The following is a 20,800-nucleotide window of genomic DNA, read 5'->3' on the forward strand; positions in this document are numbered from 1 at the left end:
TAGTGCTTATTGTATCTGTTGTAATCTCCATGGAAAAAAATAAGAGGCATTACCTTCAGACTGACCTAAGTATATAAAGGAATGTCTGGATATCAAATTTCATTTGTCAAACTAGAAACAGCAGGCTGAAAAAGATTAATGTGAACTACCAAGGTCACAAAATAATAGAGCAAGATAGTGAAAACGAACCAGTACAACTAAATGAAAACATTAATAAAAAATGTAATGTGTAAAGAAACAAACAATAAAGATATAAGCAATTTAAAAACAAAACAAGAACATTTACTCCATATTAAGTAACAGACGTGGTGAAAAATGACAAGTTCCATCATACTCAAATAAAAATATAGGGAAAATATAAATTAACTGAAGTGAGTTCTATGTCATAAAAAAGATTATCGGTACTTCAAATAAGAGATTATCTGGAAGTTAGTGTAGAAAAATGACTGAAATAGTAACTGCACTGCAAAATAGTCATTTAGAAAGACAGTGAAAGTACTACACAAAACCTATACTGTACATAGTCTTCATTTAGTAAAGCAGAGAATACTATATTGTGAAAATAACTCAATTTAGAGGTTTAGAATATATGAAAAGCAACACATGCAGTAAATAAAAAACACCAAACAAAATAAACAGTTCAGTAACATGCAAGTGCCTTGACTGCTACTGTGGAAGTTATTGTGAAATTAAGGAGCAGTAACACTGAAAACATCATGTTTTAACTACAGCAGGAAGCCTGTATTAGGAACAGTTTTAATTGATCAGCTTTGGAAAGGTGAATGGACCAAGTGAACTCAAGTTTATCTAGTATCAATTAAAGATGTATCACAAATGAATTTTAAGATAATTTTTCAGCTAGTTCAAGGAAAATCAAAAATACAAGCAGAAAAATAGAGACTGTGAAAGTGAACATACAGACAATTTTTTATTGTTTTTTTTTTTTATATATATGATCTTACAGCTTTCTTTTTGTGCTTGCACTTCCTGTTTTCTCAGTGTTTATATTTGGAACTCAATATTTCTTGGATGGATGAATCATTCCAAGTAGGAAGTTAAGACTCTTGTAATATAGGGGAAACATTATATGAAAATTGTTTACATCTCAGAAATTTTATTTTAGCTGTTTATAATCGTTTCATATGCCCAGTATTGTGAATACATCACTTTTCATTCATTCACATCATATTATGATAATACTTGCTTCCCTGTATTTCCTGATCATTTAAGCTTCCACAGTGTTTTGATTTTTGCGTAACAGTTTGAAAACTTCTTTCAAATGCTTGCATTCTTCCTCAAAACAGACAGTAGAAATCATGTAATACAAGTAATACAAGATCTTATCATTTCTGTATTGGAAGATTAATAGCACATTGAAATAAAAGACATAGTTCTCTAGGACTGTTTCTTAAAACTGTGAAGGTTACTGAATAAACAAGAACTACTTCAGGGAAAGTTATAGAAACACAACAGAGAATTTAAAATCTGTATTAAATGAAGGTTTCAGATATATTTTTGTTAGTATTGAAGAACTTTGATTTGTTCTTGTTCTAAATTCGCACTGAACTCTTAGCTCTCAATTGGGATGCAATCTTCAGTTATGGAGAGCACTGAGTAAGTTATCCTTTGAGGCACTGAAATATCTACGTTCAGAAAGCAGACATTTGAACAGGGTATTTTCATACATTTTCTACATGTGCAGTAAATTAGTTTAAAGAACTGAATCACAGAATCACAGAATGGCCTGGATTGAAAAGGATGATCATCTACTTTCAACTCCCCTGCTATGTGCAGGTCACCAACCACCACACCAGGCTGCCCAGAGCCACGTCAAGCCTGGCCTTGAATGCCTCTAGGGATGGGGCATCCACAGCCTCCTTGGGCAACCTGTTCCAGTGCATCACCACCCTCTGAGTGAAAAACTTCCTCCTAATATCTAACCTAAACCTCCCCTGTCTCAGTTTAATACCATTCCCCCTTGTCCTATCGCTATCCACCCTTGTAAACAGCCCCGTTCACCCTTCTGTTTATATGCTCCTATTGCACATTTGTCAACTTGGTCTTATAGCACTGTCTGTTCTTCTCAGGAAATGGTGTGACTGACGGAAACAGTTCAGATTTTCCTACTTATTATCAATTGTCACTTATAGTTTAGTTTTCTTTTCATAAAATCTTGTATATTTTCATTTTAACAAAAAAGGCGACTGGTTAAAGTTAGATTTTATGATGGTTCAGTATTTATCACTATCTTAAAAGCTTACAGAAATTTTCTTTCTGAAATAGAAAGAGAAATGACAAAGCTTGAATATTTTATTTTAAATGACCCGTAACTTCAATTTATTCAAAATATACTCTTTAAAATTAATATTCTAATATTAATCTAAGAGTAGAATAGCTAGATATCAGAGCAAGGAGTTTGACAGAACAACTTCACCTGAAGAGCGTTCTGAGCACTTCAGAAAAGTGATTATTCACAAAATAAAGCCCTAAATATTGATTAATGTAGATAAAAGTCTTGCAAACTAGATGGCAAAACAGACTACTCCATGAGAATTTAAGTTTGATAGAAATATCTTAGAAGAATAAAACTAAAACATTTCTTCATATAACGAATATACTGGATTAAAAAATGTTTAGAAAGGCAAAGTCAAGCAGTTTACCCTATATGTGTCTCTGTAGTTCTGCCTTCACCACTGAACACGCATCTAGCTGCAAGAATATCATCATAGCTAACATCAACAGGATGTTCCACTGGATAGAATGCCTGCAAGAGAGAATGAGTCACCCTAATTAGTAAAAGCATCCTATATTACTGACGTCAGTACACACACAAAAACAGTACGTGTCTGAAAAGTAATTTCATTAATGTTTTTGCATGGTAAGTAATCACAGCAATGCTTGCAGTATTCATGTCTAGTGGCACAATAACGTGCACCAGTGGAAACATGACGCAAATCTAAGGCATGTGATATTAGTTAAACTTCTTAGTTTTAAATGAAGACAATTAGAATTGAAAGTATAGTAAGTAAAAAAAAAAAAATCCAATAACCAACCTGTGGTACTTGTGGACTCTGTCTACCTATTAATGTCCACTGACCATTTCTCACTCTGTATCCACTCACTACTTTACCTGGAACACACAAATACATATGTGAACATTGTTTACTTCTAAAAAAGGATGCTGCAGGTTCCGTATCATGCCATTAAGTGATTGGTATACTCAATATTGCAATGAAATTCTTACCTAGTCTGTGTGTATGAACTCTGTAGGCAAAAAGGTGCATTGGAAATCTTTTGTAATGGCAAGCAATATCTGCATCAACCACTGTTGAAATACGGTAAAAAACACAAGAACATTAATTACTGAACAGAGAAAAGCTATACTACTAAACTTCATTTAGGGTAAAAGTAATTTCAAGAAGTGGGTAAGAGAGAATTTTAATTTAATTTATTGAGATTATTCAATCTAAGTTTCAGATAAAATCTACTGAATATGACTGTGAGTAGAAAATGTTCATAAATTTGTTTTCAAAATGTATTTTCTATGTTTTAACCTCTTAACCAACTAGAAACATAGAAATGAAAGTTTCAAAAGAGCAGCTCCATTTCATTTATTGAAATTGACCTTTTATGTAAATCTCAACTATGTAGCGTAAATACAAATGCAGATGAAGTATCCAAATTTTATGGATTTGTGGGAAAGGGGAGAAAATAGGCAGGATTTTATCAGTAAAGAAGTGTTTAAAAGGACAACAAATCAAAGAAATACTTTTAAGAACCCCAGGAGCTCCATTGTTGCACAGATCATTGCTGTTTTGTAAAACACTTATCTACAAGACTGATTGATTTCCTTTGCAAATGAAATGTGATAATTCATTTCATTACAGCAATTAACTCTTGCACCAGTATGGCTCTGATACGTTTTCTTCCATGATCAGCAGAAAAAAAATAATAATCAGATACTGACACTACATGTCCCTTTGTAGAGCTACAACTTACCTTTCTCTCCAGGTGGTATTACAGTGTTCACAGACATCATTAGATACATTCCAGCAATCAAAGGCTGCCTGCAATGCAAAATCCAAGCTCTTTCAAACAAACCCTTTGTAAAACCAAATTAGAAGTGACACAATACACAATACTGTTTAACATCGCTAATTTCTAAGTGTTTACTTGTGAAACTGCGCTACAGAACCTGCTCCACAACACGTTCTCTTCCCTCCTATGTTACACATGTAACTACAGTTTTTAAAGCATCTTATACAAAATAAGTGAAGTAACACATAAGATTATCTCCATAATTGCTATTCTTATCCCGAATTTCTCAATGTCAGCCTCTTAACTTGGATTAATTCTGCACTGACAGCAACATATCACCAAATCTCATGGAAGGAAAAAAGCTTTTGCCAGCAGATGATGCTTTGGAATTCTTAATATTTTAAGTTTATCATATTTTTACTTCAGACACTTCAAAGGAAATCTAAGCGATTTCAATGTCTTCTCTTCTGATAAAAAAAATTGCACTGGGTTCAGTATTTTTAATTAGACTTACTTTTGATGAGTCAGATGCAAAGTTACACCAGAGCAGTCCTTGTGTTTATCTGTACAAATAATTAAATAGTTTAATCACTGCCAACTAAATTTATGTAAAAATACATACAGAAGTATGTAAAAAAAAAAAAAAAAAAGACACTAATCTGTGGTATAAAAAAAATAACAACAGACAAAATAGGCTTTAGCTCTTCTATTTTTGGTAAATAACTTCAGTGGAAATATTACTCAACTTCGACCAAACCTGAATATCACTGTATTGCATTTATAGCAAAACCTATAACACATAGCTTTTCATCCTTCAGAGCTTTGCTAACTGCATTTCTTGTCACTAAAAATTGCAGATCTTTAAGAACAAGTTTTGGAGAGATGAAGCCATGCTGTTTTTTGCAATAGCTAGAAAAACTATTTTGCTTTAGAAAAATTGCATACTGACAAAAAATAGGGGAAAAAAAAAAAAAAAAAGGAGTCCTGGGACTTTAATCTTTGTTCTGCAAGAAAGTGAAGTTATGTCAACACAAAAAAATAGCGACAGTGAGAAAAGGGGTATAACTCTAAAGCCAGGAAACATATCCTTTCACCCTGTAAGTTCAGAAAAGAAAGAGATCGGAGTTGCTACGCATCTGCTGACAAGTAATAACTTGAGACATATTTTCCTCCTATCAATATGTAGGTAAGATTCAGAACTGAAAAACCAGTGTTTTTGAACAGAAGGAAGGATTGTGATGACAGTGGAACTATACAGAACAAAATGAATCAGTAATTTTTTAAAAAACATTAGTCACAGCCTTTCATTATTAAATGATAATAAACACTTCCACATCTAAAAATCTGAATCAGTAATTAACAGCAACAACAACAAAAGGCAAACTTTCACTGGAATGGTAGCTCTCCCATCCGGAGTACACCGGTAGTCAAACTGAATGCTTGGAAAGAATACCTAATGAGAACTTTTTTGAGAACAACTGTGATGAAACGGACGGAAAGCAGCTGAAAATTCAAGTAGCAGTGCAGAAAGAGAACTGATTCAAAGCAGATGGAATTTGAGTGTCTTTCTTAAGCTACACATAATACTGCCTCAGATATAAAGACTTATGTACCTACGTTCTGTGTAAGGGATCTAACATGGGTTTGATAAAGCACTGACAACTGCAGCTCACCTACAATCACACACACAGCCAAGCCAGTCATTGTCACTTTGTTTTCATATTTCAGCTGATTTTATAAAATCTCCAACACTCTAAGAGAGTCTTTCAATAAAATAACATTCTTACTTATATCATTTTTGTGCTAACATGCAAGTTTGTAAAGAAACATACTATACACTGATAAAGCAATCTAAACTTCAAGACAAACACATTCTAAGATGGAATGTTTTACTTTACTTTTTAAAACAGTCAAGTCCTTCAGTAAACACATTCACCCAGCATGCCATTTGCCAGGTGGCAGAAAAGGAGACAGAGAAGACGACCAAGCTGTAGAAGTAATGGGGAAAGGACCAAATAGAAGACCAAGAGAGATCAGATAACATCAAATGACAAGAATTAAGATACAGTCAATACTGGGCTCAAACAATGCAACAGGTTACAAACAGAAATTGATAGAACGTGATTACCTTTCTTTCGTAACAAGTTAAAACAAGTTATTATTGACACTAGGGAATATTTCTATATTCTTATGTGCTGGGAACTACAAAGGTAATCATATGATAGGTAAGAAACCATGTTAGACTTTGGTACAAGACATACAGGATGAAAGAAATTATATACATTGAGACTCTATGTATTTTTTTTAGTAAAACTTGAAATAAATCATAAATGCTTTAACAACTGCACTGCTTATCCCTACAACTCATATCTGAAGTTTGGTATCTTCACAGATCTTAGGATGGCTAGACCTATTTACATTTGAATCTGAATGCTAAACACATAGGCAGTAATAAAAGCAACAAATTTCTGACCTACTTTTCACTTGTAACTATCTGCTGTCAATAAGAAGTCAAAATAGCTTATACATTTACAGTTTTTAGAAAAATAGAAAAAGTCAAAGTGAGCAATTATTATTTTTCTAAACAGCTTTTTACACACACCATGTCCTGCCACCCTTCCTCTCCATTACCTTCACTCAATCCATTTTTGGTTGCCACCTTGTTTTTTAATTACAGACATTATACAGAATGTTTTCTTTTGATAGCAGAGTATAAAATGCCTTCCTAAATATTAATATTTAAATATGGATCATAGCTAAGGACAGAAGGAAAGTACAATTAGTTTAATTACTGGTTCAAGAAATGAAGAAATATCTCTTTTACAAATTGTTGTGTATAACAGTTGATAAACTTTAGCTAAGATATGATAGTCCTCCCTCCCCCCCCCCAAAAAAACTGATAGGAAGTAGAATTTTCTAATTCCCAAATAATTACTATTTCAAGTCAAATATTTTATACTTCCAATTATCTACATGTCACAAAATTAAACTCTGAGCAGCACTTCTGAATTCCTAAGTCATTGAAAGTATAACAAGTTAACTGAGTGCATTTCATCATTTCTGCTCCTTCAAATGTGTATATACTAACATACAAAGTGTAATATTCTTACATATTGGAAAGCTAAACTTATCAATAGACATCTCATTCCATGCAAAAAAAGCTTCCTTTAGGTAATTCCTTAAGTGTGTAAGAATCTCTGGAAAAAAAAAAAGAAAGATTTCTCTACTGGGTGTCTTTGAACACAAAAAAACCAAGGTTTAGGACACTTAAATTGCTAGATTTAAATTACATTTTTGTACTACTGTAATTTTCACAGACAGAATCAAATATTTTCCACTCACAATAACAGTAAAAAATAATTGATTTTTTTTTTTTTTTTTTTTAACTTAAGAATAAGTTTTTAGGCCATCACAGAAAAAAAAGTGAAAACTCTGAAATTGAAAAGAAAGTAGAGAAAATCCAGTCAAATTCCTTAACTACTGAAACAGTACACAAAGCTAGTACTGTCTTCTAAATTATATAATTATCAGTTCCTACTTTCTAAACATCCATATTTCTAGGGGTTTGTATGACACTGATCATATGGAGTCCTGCACAGAAGACACACAAGTAATAAGGAAGAATGTCATGTTGATGTGCTGGTTTTTATTTCAGGTGCCAATTTCTTTCATTTCTTTCTTTGAGAAAAGGGATTTTTTGACTATGAAATTTGACAACCAAGTCAAACCCCAAAAAATTCTTAGCACATCCTCAACTAATGTGCAATAGGAGTTACTAATCTTATTTTTTTTTCATACACATAAATTGTACTTAAAAGAGAAAATGAACACTGAGAACTCTCACCGTCCCCAAGCAATAATGAAGACCAGGCTCTCAACTAACAAGTTTTCTTCAGAGGTTTGTAACTTTAATTATGCATGATTTTAGCAGGCAAGGTATCACAGGCTGTACATGTCCATGAAAATCAATTCTTTCAACTTCTGTCATGCACATTTACACACATCTTCCATTTAAATAGTTCCAGCATACTCAGTTCATTCATCCTACTTGTCTTCCCACATTAGCATTATTGCCATTATGCCACATTATGTTTTCATGTCACAGAAGAAACTTCAACCTCAGAAAAGTTATAAAGACAGTAGGACACTACTGAGTAGGACACTAGATTGCTCAAAGTTGGCAGCAAAGAGGTATACATAAGGGAGGCTGCATTGCATGAGGAAACTGTTAGCTACATCCTTTCTTCTCCATTCAAAACTAGGTAAGATATCTGGATCACGTAGCACATTATCACAAAAGATTCAGAGGCTGTAGGCATAGCACAGGAACTGCAGGTGCAATGAATAGTCCTCCCAGTTCTTTATGTCTTCTACAGCTTTAATTTCTGTTCAGAGCTTCTGGTTTACGGTTTCTCTGAAACAACTTCTACTTTCTCCTACCAGTACTAAGAAATTGGACTCATTGGTAATGACACTATTAAAGATTTTTTTTTAATTTTCTTGCTATGCGCATTTTCAAAATGCCATAAATTTACCTTATCTTTGGTTATTATTCAGTTTACTTCCCCTTTACTGTCCAACACTTGTTATCTCTTACACCATAACAATTCCCACGTATTTGTTTAAATTCTACACAGTAAGGTATGACAGAATTGCTTCAAGAGTACGGAGATCCATATGTTTCTTTGTTCCTTAATGCAACAGAAGCCCTAAGACGAAGATTTGACATAGCAAAAATAAGAATTTATGCTTCTCAAAGATGTCAGAATAACCTAGTTCAAGCTTAAGGAGCATATTAGAACATAGAATTTTAAAAATTTTAAATAATCTTATTTCAAGAAGCTCAGATCAGACAGATAGGAGCACCCTCATTTTTGTAAGCCCTAATCCTTATGGGAGACCTAACTATCCCATTATCTACTGGAGGGAGAACACAGCAGGGCATATGAAGTCCAGGAGGTCCCTGAAAAGCTTGGACTTTCTTGTTGCAGTGATAGAGGAACGAATGAAGAGAGATACTGGACCTCATTCTTGCCATTAGGAAGGGGCTTCTGAGGAATGTGAAGCTCAAGAGCAGTCTTTGCTACAGGAGCAATTCTGAGCAATTCTATGATTCTATGATCCCATCATATCCAGGTCTGAGGCCTTCAGCACAAGAATGATATGGAACAGCTGGAGCACATCCAGAGGAGGCCATGTAAATGATCAGGGGACTGGAGCATGTCTATGAAGAAAGGTTTTAAGAGCTAGGCCTGTTCAGAAGGGAGAAGGCTTCAGGAGATCTCACTGTGGCTTTACACTATGTAAGATGAACTACAGAAGAGACGGGCAGGGATTCCCCACACCACAGATGGTATGAGGAATAGGAGTATGGAATAACAGCTTTAACAGAAAGAAGGTAAACTCATATTAGACGTGAAGAAGTGGAACAGGTTGCACAGAGAAGTCATGGAGCTCCCACTCCTGAAGGTATTCAATGCCATGTTGGGTTGGACTTTGGGCTCACAGCAGGGTGAGGAATAGATGATCTTTAAAACGGATGATCTTTAAAATCCCTCCCAGACCAAACCACACTGTGACTACATTAATATTTCTATGCACATTAATGCAATCCAAACACTGACTGACAATAAGTGCATTACCATGCTTGAAATGACTTTCACCTTTTTTGAAATATGAAACACTATTTCCACTATTTGCAACTTCACAATCCAAACACAGACACTGCAATTGATTGGCAAGTAATATGTCATATTCTGCACCAGCTGTTCAATTAATGTTAAGCGTGTTCATGCGTATTTGTTCCAACCTGCTAAAATACAATTAGGAATTACATAGGGGCAAATAATTTTCTCCCTAAACACAGATTTATTTATCTACTTCATTAATTTAAGTCATTTGCTCTGTATCCTTCGAAGAAAATAAATCTGTTTACCAGATAGAAAGGAAGTCTCTAAAGAAGTAAAATTAATACATTAACTTTATTACAAATATGACTGCAGATCTCTATCTTTGTGAGTGGTACAAGCAGAGAAATTTTTTTGTGCAGATAATGTAAATATTCTTAATGAACTGAAATGCTATAATTAATATAACTTACAGAATGAAGTTCCAGAATACATACCTCTAAATGCACTGATATCACCATAGTGTACCTGCAGTACAAAAAATTTGCTCCCTGTTTCTCCTCCAACCCTGAATCCAACACCTATGGGTAGGAAAACAAGGCTTTCAGAAACAATAAAATGTAATTTAGTTCACCAGGGCTGAACATATCTACCAAAAATACAGATCTATCAAATACAAATCACTGAAACTGCCTAGAGAGAAAGGGTATATAATTTTACTGAGATAAATGAAGCGTAAAACTCAGGAAAACTACTGTCATGACACACTTTCCCAGATTAAAAATGTAAGAACAAAATTTAGTTATTAATGATCAGATACCTATTTCAAGCCAAGAATTCTCTAAACACAAAATTCCGATCACAGATTCGAGGTATATATTAAACACATAATATAATTGATAAAGTAATAATTAAAAAAAAAATAAATAAAAAAATCAGATTTTCATCATCCCTGCAGAATTTGGAATAATTTTCCTCTCATCTCCCAGTCTCTCCTACTACCTGTGAAGAACACAAACTGAGTAAGGCTGACTAACTGAAAACACACTGTAAAATAAGGTAAGAAACAGTAATTAAAAAAGATCAGTGGTAAACTACTTTAAGACAACAATTAACACTGTATGCTGAAAATGTCTTGTGGAACTCATGAAGCTATTTTACTTGCTAATGGAAGCAACAACAGACAGAGAATAAAATAGAAGGATCTGAAATAATTTGTAACAATGAAATTGCAAAAGATCACCACCATCACAAAGGGAATTCTCTAAACTGGTTATACAACGAATGCTCTAGAAATGCAGCACCAGAAGCAATTTCAACTTCTACAGACATTGAATCCCAGTAGATTAAAACTGCTCATGGCAGGAGCCAATTTATAAAAGGGACTGCAGTTTCCCTGTTGAGAAGCATGATATCGTTATGATAAAAAAAAAAACAATACCTTGTATTTATGGGCAGCTTAGAGGCAGAAAAATTATTACAAGCTGAGGTTTAACAGCAGAGCAAACAACAGACTTCCACAGAATCCTCTAAGCAACAATTTTTTTTAATTGACATTCTGATAACCAAATCAACTAACATTTATGGCAATAAGCATGAAAATTGTATTTCAAATAAACTCCTTGATGACAGTATGTATGTATTGTTCATGGTTAATAAAAAGAGGCAGTAAAAGAGAAAAAGAATCTCAATTTCAAGGTTATACTTATATAGACAGATACAACTTCTACGCGTCTTATTTGTAGCCTACAAGATTTTGATTGTAAATCAGCAAAATGGACTCATACATTCAAAAGAGTACATAAGCACGTTGCTCATCTTCATGAAATACCAAGAAACTAAAACCAAGTAAAATTATCCACTATACTTAACACACACACACAAAAAATTATTTAGATTCAATTTGTCTATACTTTCCTAACACAGAAATATTTCAATTCAATTTCAGAGAGATAGCATTAACTGTGCCCCTAAAAAATACATTCAATGTATACATTCCAAAAAGACACAGTAGGAAATATGAGATTAATGTTATTTAGAAATAAAGCACTAACTGTTACTTTTTTTCTCCCATCTGAAGACCATAATGATATAGCAAAAAGGACGACAAAAAAAGAAACCACAAGTGTATTAGCTAGCACAATATATTCCCAGTTTATGAAGTTTAGGTTCATACTCGTTCCATTAACTAAACATGATTTCACACAAGTTTCCTAGATATGCCCATTGCTCATCTCCACATCCTCTCCTCTGCCCCTGTACACAAGGACTTCACATAAACGTACGATACCTTTGGGCAGCCTGGTAGGTGGAGCATTTCTTGCCCAGGCATACAAAATATTTGATTTGTCTTTGCAGATTCCTTCATCACAGTCCCTAAAATTATCAGCAAAGAAAAAAAAAAAAGGAAATGTTTTTAATTTTGAAATCTGAAATCAACAGGTAAATTATATGGAAAATTACTAATTTCAAGCTCACAGAATCACAGAAAGGTTTAGGTTGGAATGGGCCTTAAAGTCCACCCAGTTCCAGCCCCTGAGATGGGCAAGGCTGCCCCTCACCGGCTCAGCTGCCCAGGGCCCCATCCAACCTTGAGCACCCCCATGCACAGGGCACCACAGCTTCTCTGGGCAGCTGTGCCAGGGCCTCACCACCCTAAGATATATGAAGATGCTTTTGGACATAATTTGATTAGACATGTTTCTTTCAATGTAGATTACTTTCCCAGCTATCCTTATATCACCCATCTTTTCCACTCTTTTCTTCCCTCAGCTTTAAGATAACATAGACACGATCATTTCAAATAAAAAAACGATATTCAGAATTCATCCAAAGATCACTGGAAATTAAAAGCATGCAAAAAGACTGCTTAAGAAGCAATAAGTAGATGCACTCATACTCTTTCCTGCAGTTAATGCCAGCACAGCGCTGTAAATTTTTAGTTTACAGTACACTTTCCCAGTTTGTTTGTTCGTTTTTTTTTTAAGTAGAAAATTATAAAAAAAGAAGTTCATGTCAAGCTACCTATCATGAAATTCTTGAAAGAATTATGATTTGATGCTAGCCTCTGTGGCCAAAATGTTGCAACGCTGTCTTCCTTAGAACACCTACAAAGGCCAACGCCACTGAGCAGCAACACAAGTGAAATAGCTCCTCTTGTCTGAGTGGTTTCCTTGTTTGTTTTAAAGGTATCTACTATTTGCATGGATATTTTTTTATCAGAAACCAACAGACAAAACAGATGAAGAAAATGTGCTCAGGAAGCAGCCTGCAATAAAACCGACTCACAGAATGGTTTGTGTTGAAGGAGTCTTACGGATCATCTAGTTCCAAACCCCTGCCATGGGCAAGGACACTTGATTCACACCAAGGACCTTGCATTTGGCATTCTTGAACTTGCTGGGGTTCACTCAGGCACTCCTCTCAAGCCTATTAAGGTCCCCCTGGAAGACAACTCCTCCCCTCAGCAGGATGTCAGCCTCACCACATCTTGGTATCATTTGTGAACTGCACTCCATCATACTGCCCATGTTACTAAGATGTTCAATGGCATATTTCCAATACCAACCCAAAGGAACAATACAGTCAACCACATGGACGCTGAGCTGTTGACTACAACTGAGTGTAGCTATCCAGAAATTTTTTTAACCAGCTAGTGGCCCATCTGACAAAGCTATCTTCAATTTACAAACAAGAACATCCTGCACTTCTCACAAGTCCAGGTGGTTGACATTACTGCTCTTCCCTTATTCATTAATGCTGTAACCCCTTACTCACTGCAATCATCAAATTCACTAAACACCATATTCATCAGGCACAATTCACTCTTAGTGAAGTCATACTGACTGCCACCAGTCACCTCTGTTTTCCTTGTGCACATGGAATGCACAACTTTCTCTGTTTACCACTGCTGGTAAAACAAAAACTGGGAAAAACAAAGTTTCATACACAGTGCAAAAAGAATAAAGACTAAAAACAAGGGCTTTTAGCAGATGCAGGCTCTGTGACTTCTTTGTTGAGGATGCCTCTCAGATGAAGATTCATCCTGGTCTGCTCTCCTCCAGAGATAACTAGTTCTAGATGCATACAGGAAAAAGCAGCAAAGCAGCTCAGCTGGACATTATGAGTTTCTATCAATCCCAAAAGCCTTAATGCAGCAAAGTGTTACTGTTTTCTTCTGACAAAAAGCACTGCTATGATCACTAGACTACCTACAATAAAGGGAAGATGTCACTTCTACCCCCTTGCTAGTTTTGACTGTAATGCAAATAATTTCTAGACCTTCAAAAAAACTAACTTGATCTCCCAACCCTTCATGCCTCCCCTCGCCACCCATCCTATCCTCCAGTAAAACATATCCCAAAGAGAAACCTATTTAAGGTTAATTGGAAAAAAAAAAAAAAAAAAAAAAAAAGTCACACAGCTGCAGGGAAAAATCTGTACAGCTTTCAACTGGTGCAAGTTAATACAACAGAAGACTGCATGGATCTAACCAGCTACTGCGCTGCACAGGTCAAAATACATTAGGAAGGCTGGCTGGGAGGAACAAGAGCAGAAACCATAAGCAAGCATAGTCACAGTTCTGCAGCCACCGTCTGGCCATCTTACCTTCATTAAACCACAATTCTTGCTAAGGTCTGTCACATAAGGATATTCTATCACAACAGCTAGGCAAAAATCAACCAACCAAAGAAAAGATAAGCTATTCTAATCTTCTCTTGGGTATCAGGAGGAAAAAAAGAAGAAATACACAGCTCTTTTGCTATGCTTAAACAACTGTCAACTTCCATTTAGGCAACACTGCTGATCTTGTAAATTCAGATAATAAAACCAATGTCAAAGTAGATTCAAAAGAAGAGATAAGACAGTTGATGAAGAAAAAGAAAACACTAGCAGGAAATTAGAAAAGTGTAAGTTTACAAACACACAAAAAAATTAACCTACTGCATGAGAACAGGCTTTACTGATTGCTTCTTATCTAGTTCCTCATGCCTTCTCCACACTGACTTTCAAAGATCTTACGAACTTCATAAACACATTCTTCTCAATCAATGATCAACAGTCTTAGCATATTTTGTAACTTTTACTGGAACTAAAGATGCAGTTCTTCCAGTTAAAAGCTTCCAAAATCATCATCTATTGCCAACAAAAGCAACTAGTCTAATGGAGGAATTACTGGGTGGTGATCTATGGCCTGAATTTACGCATTTGTTTAGACTGCATAGCGTTATATAGTTGTCATGCCTAATCCCATTACAGCTTATGCTTATGAATCATCTGAAATAGGAGATCATTTCAGCACAGGGTTTGAGATTGCATTAGACCTTGTCCTGCCAAGAGACTCTGAAATTCTGAGTAACAACCTATGGAGAGTCACACCTTTTGATGAATCAGCTCTGATACTTTTAGTGCCAATTATGATCAAGGAGCAGAAGTCTTTAATTTTATTTTAAATTGTTATTTCGTTATTATTTTTTAAGAGCTTTTTTACAGTGGAAAACTAACAGGACAGTCTCCACAATTCCTTAAACCAAATCGTTTCTTGTGGTTGAAAACCAAATTAAGCCAGCAAATTTACATTAGTAGTATGCTTACTTATGTAGCTATTACTCCCTAGAGTGACTTACAAAAATGTGTAACAGATTCTCTACATTTGAACATTCGATTAAGGAATACATAGAAACATTTACAGATGTAGACATACATGGCTATACACATGCATACTACATTACTTGCATACAAAAAAGGCAAAAAAACCTAGCTTTTGTGTTCTGCATTTATGCAGAACAGATGTGATGATGTTTCTAGTGTTGCAGATGACTACAGGCAGTGCAAAATGAAATGGTGCAGTCTGATGCCACAACATATGAAATGATGAGATAATGAATGAGGAATTTTTCAGAATTTAAAACAAATACTTGACCTCAGAAACAACATACTGGAAAAAAACCAGTAATATTTAACTAAAACCTAGATATAAAAAAAATCAGAAATACCAGATTTAAATACAACACTAATCAGTTTCATCATTTGGTATTAAGTATACCAGTCAAGAATGAATGCCACACTGCACACACTGCCACTGGTGAGTTCTCTTTGCTGGGCAATCATTTTCTTTTAAGAAAAGTGACGATACAGTCAGGAAGCAAACAATACCTGAACTCTAATCATAATCATGATTAGAGTCAAAATTCAGCTTTGAAAAATTCTTTCAGCTTTTGATTTATCTCTTTATATTTGAAAGTTCAGGAACCAAACATGACAGAATCACAATACGTCAGGGATTGGAAGAGACCTTGGTAGATGATGTAGTCCAATGCCCCTGGTCAGAACAGTAACACCTAGGTTAGTCAACGAGTCCAGGTGGGTTCTGAATGCCTCCAGAGAAGGAGATTGCACAGCCCATCTGGGCAGCCTGTTCCAAGTGCTCTGTCACCTTGAAGAAGTTTAACATTTAAGCTAGATCTTTAGAACATCAACTAGATATGACTGAGGCATCACCTCAAGCTTTCATCTTGAAAAAATTATTTCCAGACATGTTAAATCACGCTACAAGCACAATCTACATGGTTTTGAATGACACACAAGACTTGAATTGGTTTGAAAAGGTCACACGCTGTTAAAAGTCTAAACTCTTTAAAACTATATTCTAATACATAAGGCACAAAGAACACAGAAAAACTGCCTGCTGAGAACATAAATCAACAGTGCTTTCAGAGTTTAACGTTTTTCCTAAACTTTTAAATAAGTTATTTTTCTTGTGAGAAAAGATTGCAATATTCATTGTCAATATTAGAACCATCAGCTGAGAGGAAAAAGGTAAATAAAACTTTTGATGAAAGTTTATCGTATCATATTGATTAATTCATCTCCACCCACCATGAAAAGATTAGAAGTGCTACTTTTTTAATTTTTTTTTTTTTTTTTTTAAATAAAATACACTATACTATTAGCCCTAGAGTCCAACTCTAGTTATCTTCTTGGTAAGTATATAGAGGGTAGAGTGAGATTACAGAACTCAACCAGGAAAAAAAAAAAAAAACCAACTATATTTAACCTGTTAGGTTAAATACAGGTCACAGTAAGTGCAAGCTTTACACAATCTGTAGATGTATCTTACCTAGTCTTGCCTGAAAACTTGAAAGAAAGGAGAAGTTACTGACAGATTACTAATTTCATTAGTGATTTCATTCTCTAATTACTAATTCTTTACATTATCAGTGGTTTTAGTGGCCCTGACAACTTCTCTCTGTTCTCACAACTTAGGCATTTTGAAGGTTAGGTCAATTACCAGACCACTTGAGGAATTTAAGGAATTTGTTTCCTTATTCTTCACTTTCCTTACATCCTTCTGGACACCTGATAAAATATTCTTCCATACAGATATAAAGAGAAGCAAAGCTAGGGACCAAGCTTTCTCTAAAACTCCCACTAGTAGTTTCCCCTCTCATAAACTAAAAAACTGAGAATTTTAAAATAAGAAAGACGAGGAATGAATACAAAAATATTTGTTCAGAAAAGTATCATTAGGAAAAACACCTGATGGAATGAGTAAATACTATCGAAAGTAGATACTTCCCCATCATCAATGAAATCAAAACGTGAGGTTGTTTTGTTACTGACTGCTGTCTCAAACAGCTTGAAGTATGTCCACAACGTAAAAAAAAATGATGCTGGTAATTTAAAAAAGAAAAAAAAAGGGAGAGGAAGCTTTGACTTACACCTACTTAACTCAAATTGTCAATCGATAAACGTGTTAACTTCAGTGTGAACTTCGGTTCACAAGAACTGCCAAAAATTAAGATTACAGAGCATGTATGTCTTTATGACCAATCACCCTAAGCCTCAGAGTGCTCTCCACAGAAAATTTTTGTCTACAAGATCAAAGCAGATCCCCCTCTCTAGGAAGATTAAGCACAACCTTGTATCTTTTTCCAGTCCACAAAATCTGTCCAAAGCACTATGACAGAACTCTAAGGACATAAAGGAGGTGACAAAGTTTTCCTGAAACAAACAAAAAAAATCCTTATTACATGAGTCCTTTCCAAACTCATAAAATAGTACCTATTGAATTCAGATGATTTATTAATTATTTGCAGGAATTTCATCTAAATACTGTAACTGGTATGTCTGTCAGAACAGAAATACAAGAAATGCTGACCAAGATTTTGACAAAAAAACTGCATTATGTATAGTAGTTTTGCATGTAGCACTATTTTCCTCAAAGTTTCCTTGCTTTTGCAGGTTGACTATACTTTTTTCTCAGTAAAGAAACTCTGAACATATATACATATACATAGCTTTATGTAGGCATAACTTCATATAAATTGAATTAATGGTATACTCTGCGTTTTAAATATTTAAATATATGTAACTATATGTACATATACATATAGTAATTAGAGCTGCTACAGCTACACTAGAGACTAGTGGCAACTAGATTTAGAATAAACAAACAAAAAAAAGCTTACCATTTTAAACATTTTTATTCTCATAATCTAACTGGCATCACATAAATCTGTTGAATAAGAAGCTATAGCCTGCTTAATGATTCCCATGGATAACTTCATTTTCTCTGTAGCTCTAAATGTGCTTCAGTATTTATTTTGAAAAGCAGGTTACTCTTTTAAATACAAAAATGACAAAACCCTTCTAATTAGAAGCCTAGATTTCTCGGTACCCAATGACACCCTGCACACTGTGCTTCCAGGAAAGAGGCCAGAGATAGTGAAAATTTTCTTGCACATTACAGATGATACAATTAAGAAAAAAAAAAACAAAAAACACAAGTATAGAAAGACTGGTATGTTATATGTTTCTTTCTTTGATTTTTTTCTACTTCTAAAAGAAACAGTACATGTGCAGACAACACAAGAACATCTGGACACAATAATGGAAGCAAGCTGCCAATTCTTACCAGTAATTTTCATTAGAAGAGGGTTCATTACATCCAAAGAGTAACATGTGATGGACAGTGTCCATGCTAGCGTGAGGTTTAAAGTCAACTGAAAAACAAAATGACAAAATAAATAAGTTACCCTTACTCTCACTGCAATTTACACAAAAAAGAGCACTTTGAGTTAACAGTTCTCTGTAATACCGGAAACAAAGTACGTATCCCCCCGACCATTTATTTACCTTTTTCACTCCACTTACAAGCTTTTGCTTAAGTTCATTCAACAGCCTTTCACCCAAGTAGTTACTGTATCTCATTTAGTGATTTAAATAAAAAATTCCAAAGTTTCCACTCAAAACCATTCTATTTTCCCCAATAGTTAAATAAAACACTTAGTAGACATGCCAATATATCCCAAATCACAGTTTTTGTAGTAACTAGTCATATGTAAATTTAGTTTCAAAACTTACACTTGTAATTTAGCAGTACTTTTTAAAGTTCTTTTTAGCTTTTTCATCAAAATACAAACATGAAGTTAGAGTTAAGAGCAACTATTATCTTGCACACACTGGTTGAAATCCTATCTTTTCTCAGCATTTCATGATTTACACTTTTGCTGCATCCTTCTGGGGACTATAGTTCAAGAAGAGAACTATGATTTATTCTTACTGACGTTGACAAACCCTCTGGAATGGAAAATAATATTCCCTAAAAGACAACAGAATCCTGTTGCCGAAATACTTCTCATTGTTAGAAAATTGGAAAACGATGACATTCAGTACTCAAATGTCTGTTTGTCATTAAGTACCAGAAAGCCATTATTTTCATTTCTCAAATATTCAAGATCCTGTTCACTACCGAAAAAAAGTTACCAATATCACAGTGTAGTAATACTGATCATAAACTTACAATGACAGAATTTCTAAAAATAAAACAAGCTGAATTGTGTAACTTCCTCTGTTATTACAGAAATGCTGTGCCAGATGCAAGCAATATAAAGGAATTTTTCTTAATATGTGACAGAGGAATGGGCTGGAGCATTTTTAACTTTATTCAACAGCAGAACATCCAAAAAATGAGTCACTCCTGACATTAGACATAGACATTTAGGAGTCTCCAAGTTTTCAAGGATCTTAGTATGGTCAGACAATGAAGATGTACACCACATAAGCCACTTCTGCTTCATAAATTTGCAAGTTTATCAGCTGACACAGAGCTTCTGAGGTGAACAATGATGTGGATTATTGTCCCAATTCTACAGAAGGAAAAAAAAAATCCAAACAGACAGCTTTCAACCCTACTTTTTGGAGCTTAGGTTTGTAGTGAAAAGTGAAGTAGTATTGCCAGAAGACAAGGCACAGAATTCAAAAGCTAGCTATCTTGAATATAAACCATGCAGCCAGGATGGGTTGTTAAGAAACAAGCATGATAAAGTTGAGGGTCAGGTTTGAAAAATAAGGGGTGTCTCCACATGTTGAGGGAAGAGAGGAAGGAAAGAGTACCACATATTCTTAAGAATGAATTTACAGAATCATTCCAGTTGCCTGAAAGATTAGAGTTCAAAGACTGTACATAGCCATCTTTTTACTAGAAAATTTTACTCAGTCCTTAGCCATAAAATTGATCTGCATTAGAGAAAGACCTTTTGTTTTGATATTTTTGTCATTAACAAAGTGAAACTATGATTAACTCATGCATGGGATGGATAACATGTCATACTATGCAGACTAAATTTTCCAAGTGTTTATGCTGCTGTTGCCAACATCTGTGAGAGGATATTTCTAAATAGTTCATAAGCAGCTAGAACAATTTTTCTTGCACAACTCAATACTTGTACAAAATGTACTGTAGGCAACACTTAGAAAGACAGCCTTCAATAGACAAATTCAACCACAGGGCCTCTCAACTGCAAATCTCTGCAGCTTAACAAGTAGTCTAGTACTACTAGTACAGACAGAATATAATTAGCAAAGCAAAATCACATCTGTGTTTGAACCACTCGCATGCGCTAGTTTAGCTCATATCTCATCACTGCGTCTGAAAGAAAGAGCTGAAAGGCATCTCAGTCTGTCCATGAGCTAAAGAAAGTTTTGCAGTCAGTTACCCTTTCCTATGTAGATATCTTCTTAGCAACACTGACAAGCAAACACTATTACAAACACTGTTTTCAAAAAAAGTTGTTTTTTTTTAAAAAAAAGCAATTTAAAAATGATATAAGTTATAAAAGTCATGCAAACCA

The 20,800-nt window shown here is 34.6% G+C and overlaps 1 protein-coding gene across 10 annotated transcripts in view; it reads right to left on the reverse strand.

Moving 5' to 3' along the window:
- PAM (peptidylglycine alpha-amidating monooxygenase) overlaps window positions 1–20,800 on the reverse strand; it is a 120,055-nt gene that overhangs the window by 39,901 nt on the left and 59,354 nt on the right. For all 10 annotated transcript variants that reach the window (XM_042822794.1, XM_042822797.1, XM_042822796.1 and 7 more), the window contains 8 exons: window positions 18,583–18,670; window positions 11,956–12,041; window positions 10,163–10,246; window positions 4,553–4,601; window positions 4,000–4,067; window positions 3,245–3,325; window positions 3,054–3,130; window positions 2,661–2,764 (listed from right to left, as the gene is read on the reverse strand). In XM_042822794.1, coding sequence (XP_042678728.1) covers window positions 2,661–2,764; window positions 3,054–3,130; window positions 3,245–3,325; window positions 4,000–4,067; window positions 4,553–4,601; window positions 10,163–10,246; window positions 11,956–12,041; window positions 18,583–18,670 — 637 coding nt within the window. The remainder of the gene's footprint in view (window positions 1–2,660; window positions 2,765–3,053; window positions 3,131–3,244; window positions 3,326–3,999; window positions 4,068–4,552; window positions 4,602–10,162; window positions 10,247–11,955; window positions 12,042–18,582; window positions 18,671–20,800) is intronic.

This window comes from Centrocercus urophasianus, unplaced genomic scaffold (genome assembly GCF_019232065.1).
Source record: "Centrocercus urophasianus isolate 14NV4802_14NV808 unplaced genomic scaffold, USGS_Curo_1.0 seq_21, whole genome shotgun sequence".
NCBI lineage: Eukaryota > Metazoa > Chordata > Aves > Galliformes > Phasianidae > Centrocercus > Centrocercus urophasianus.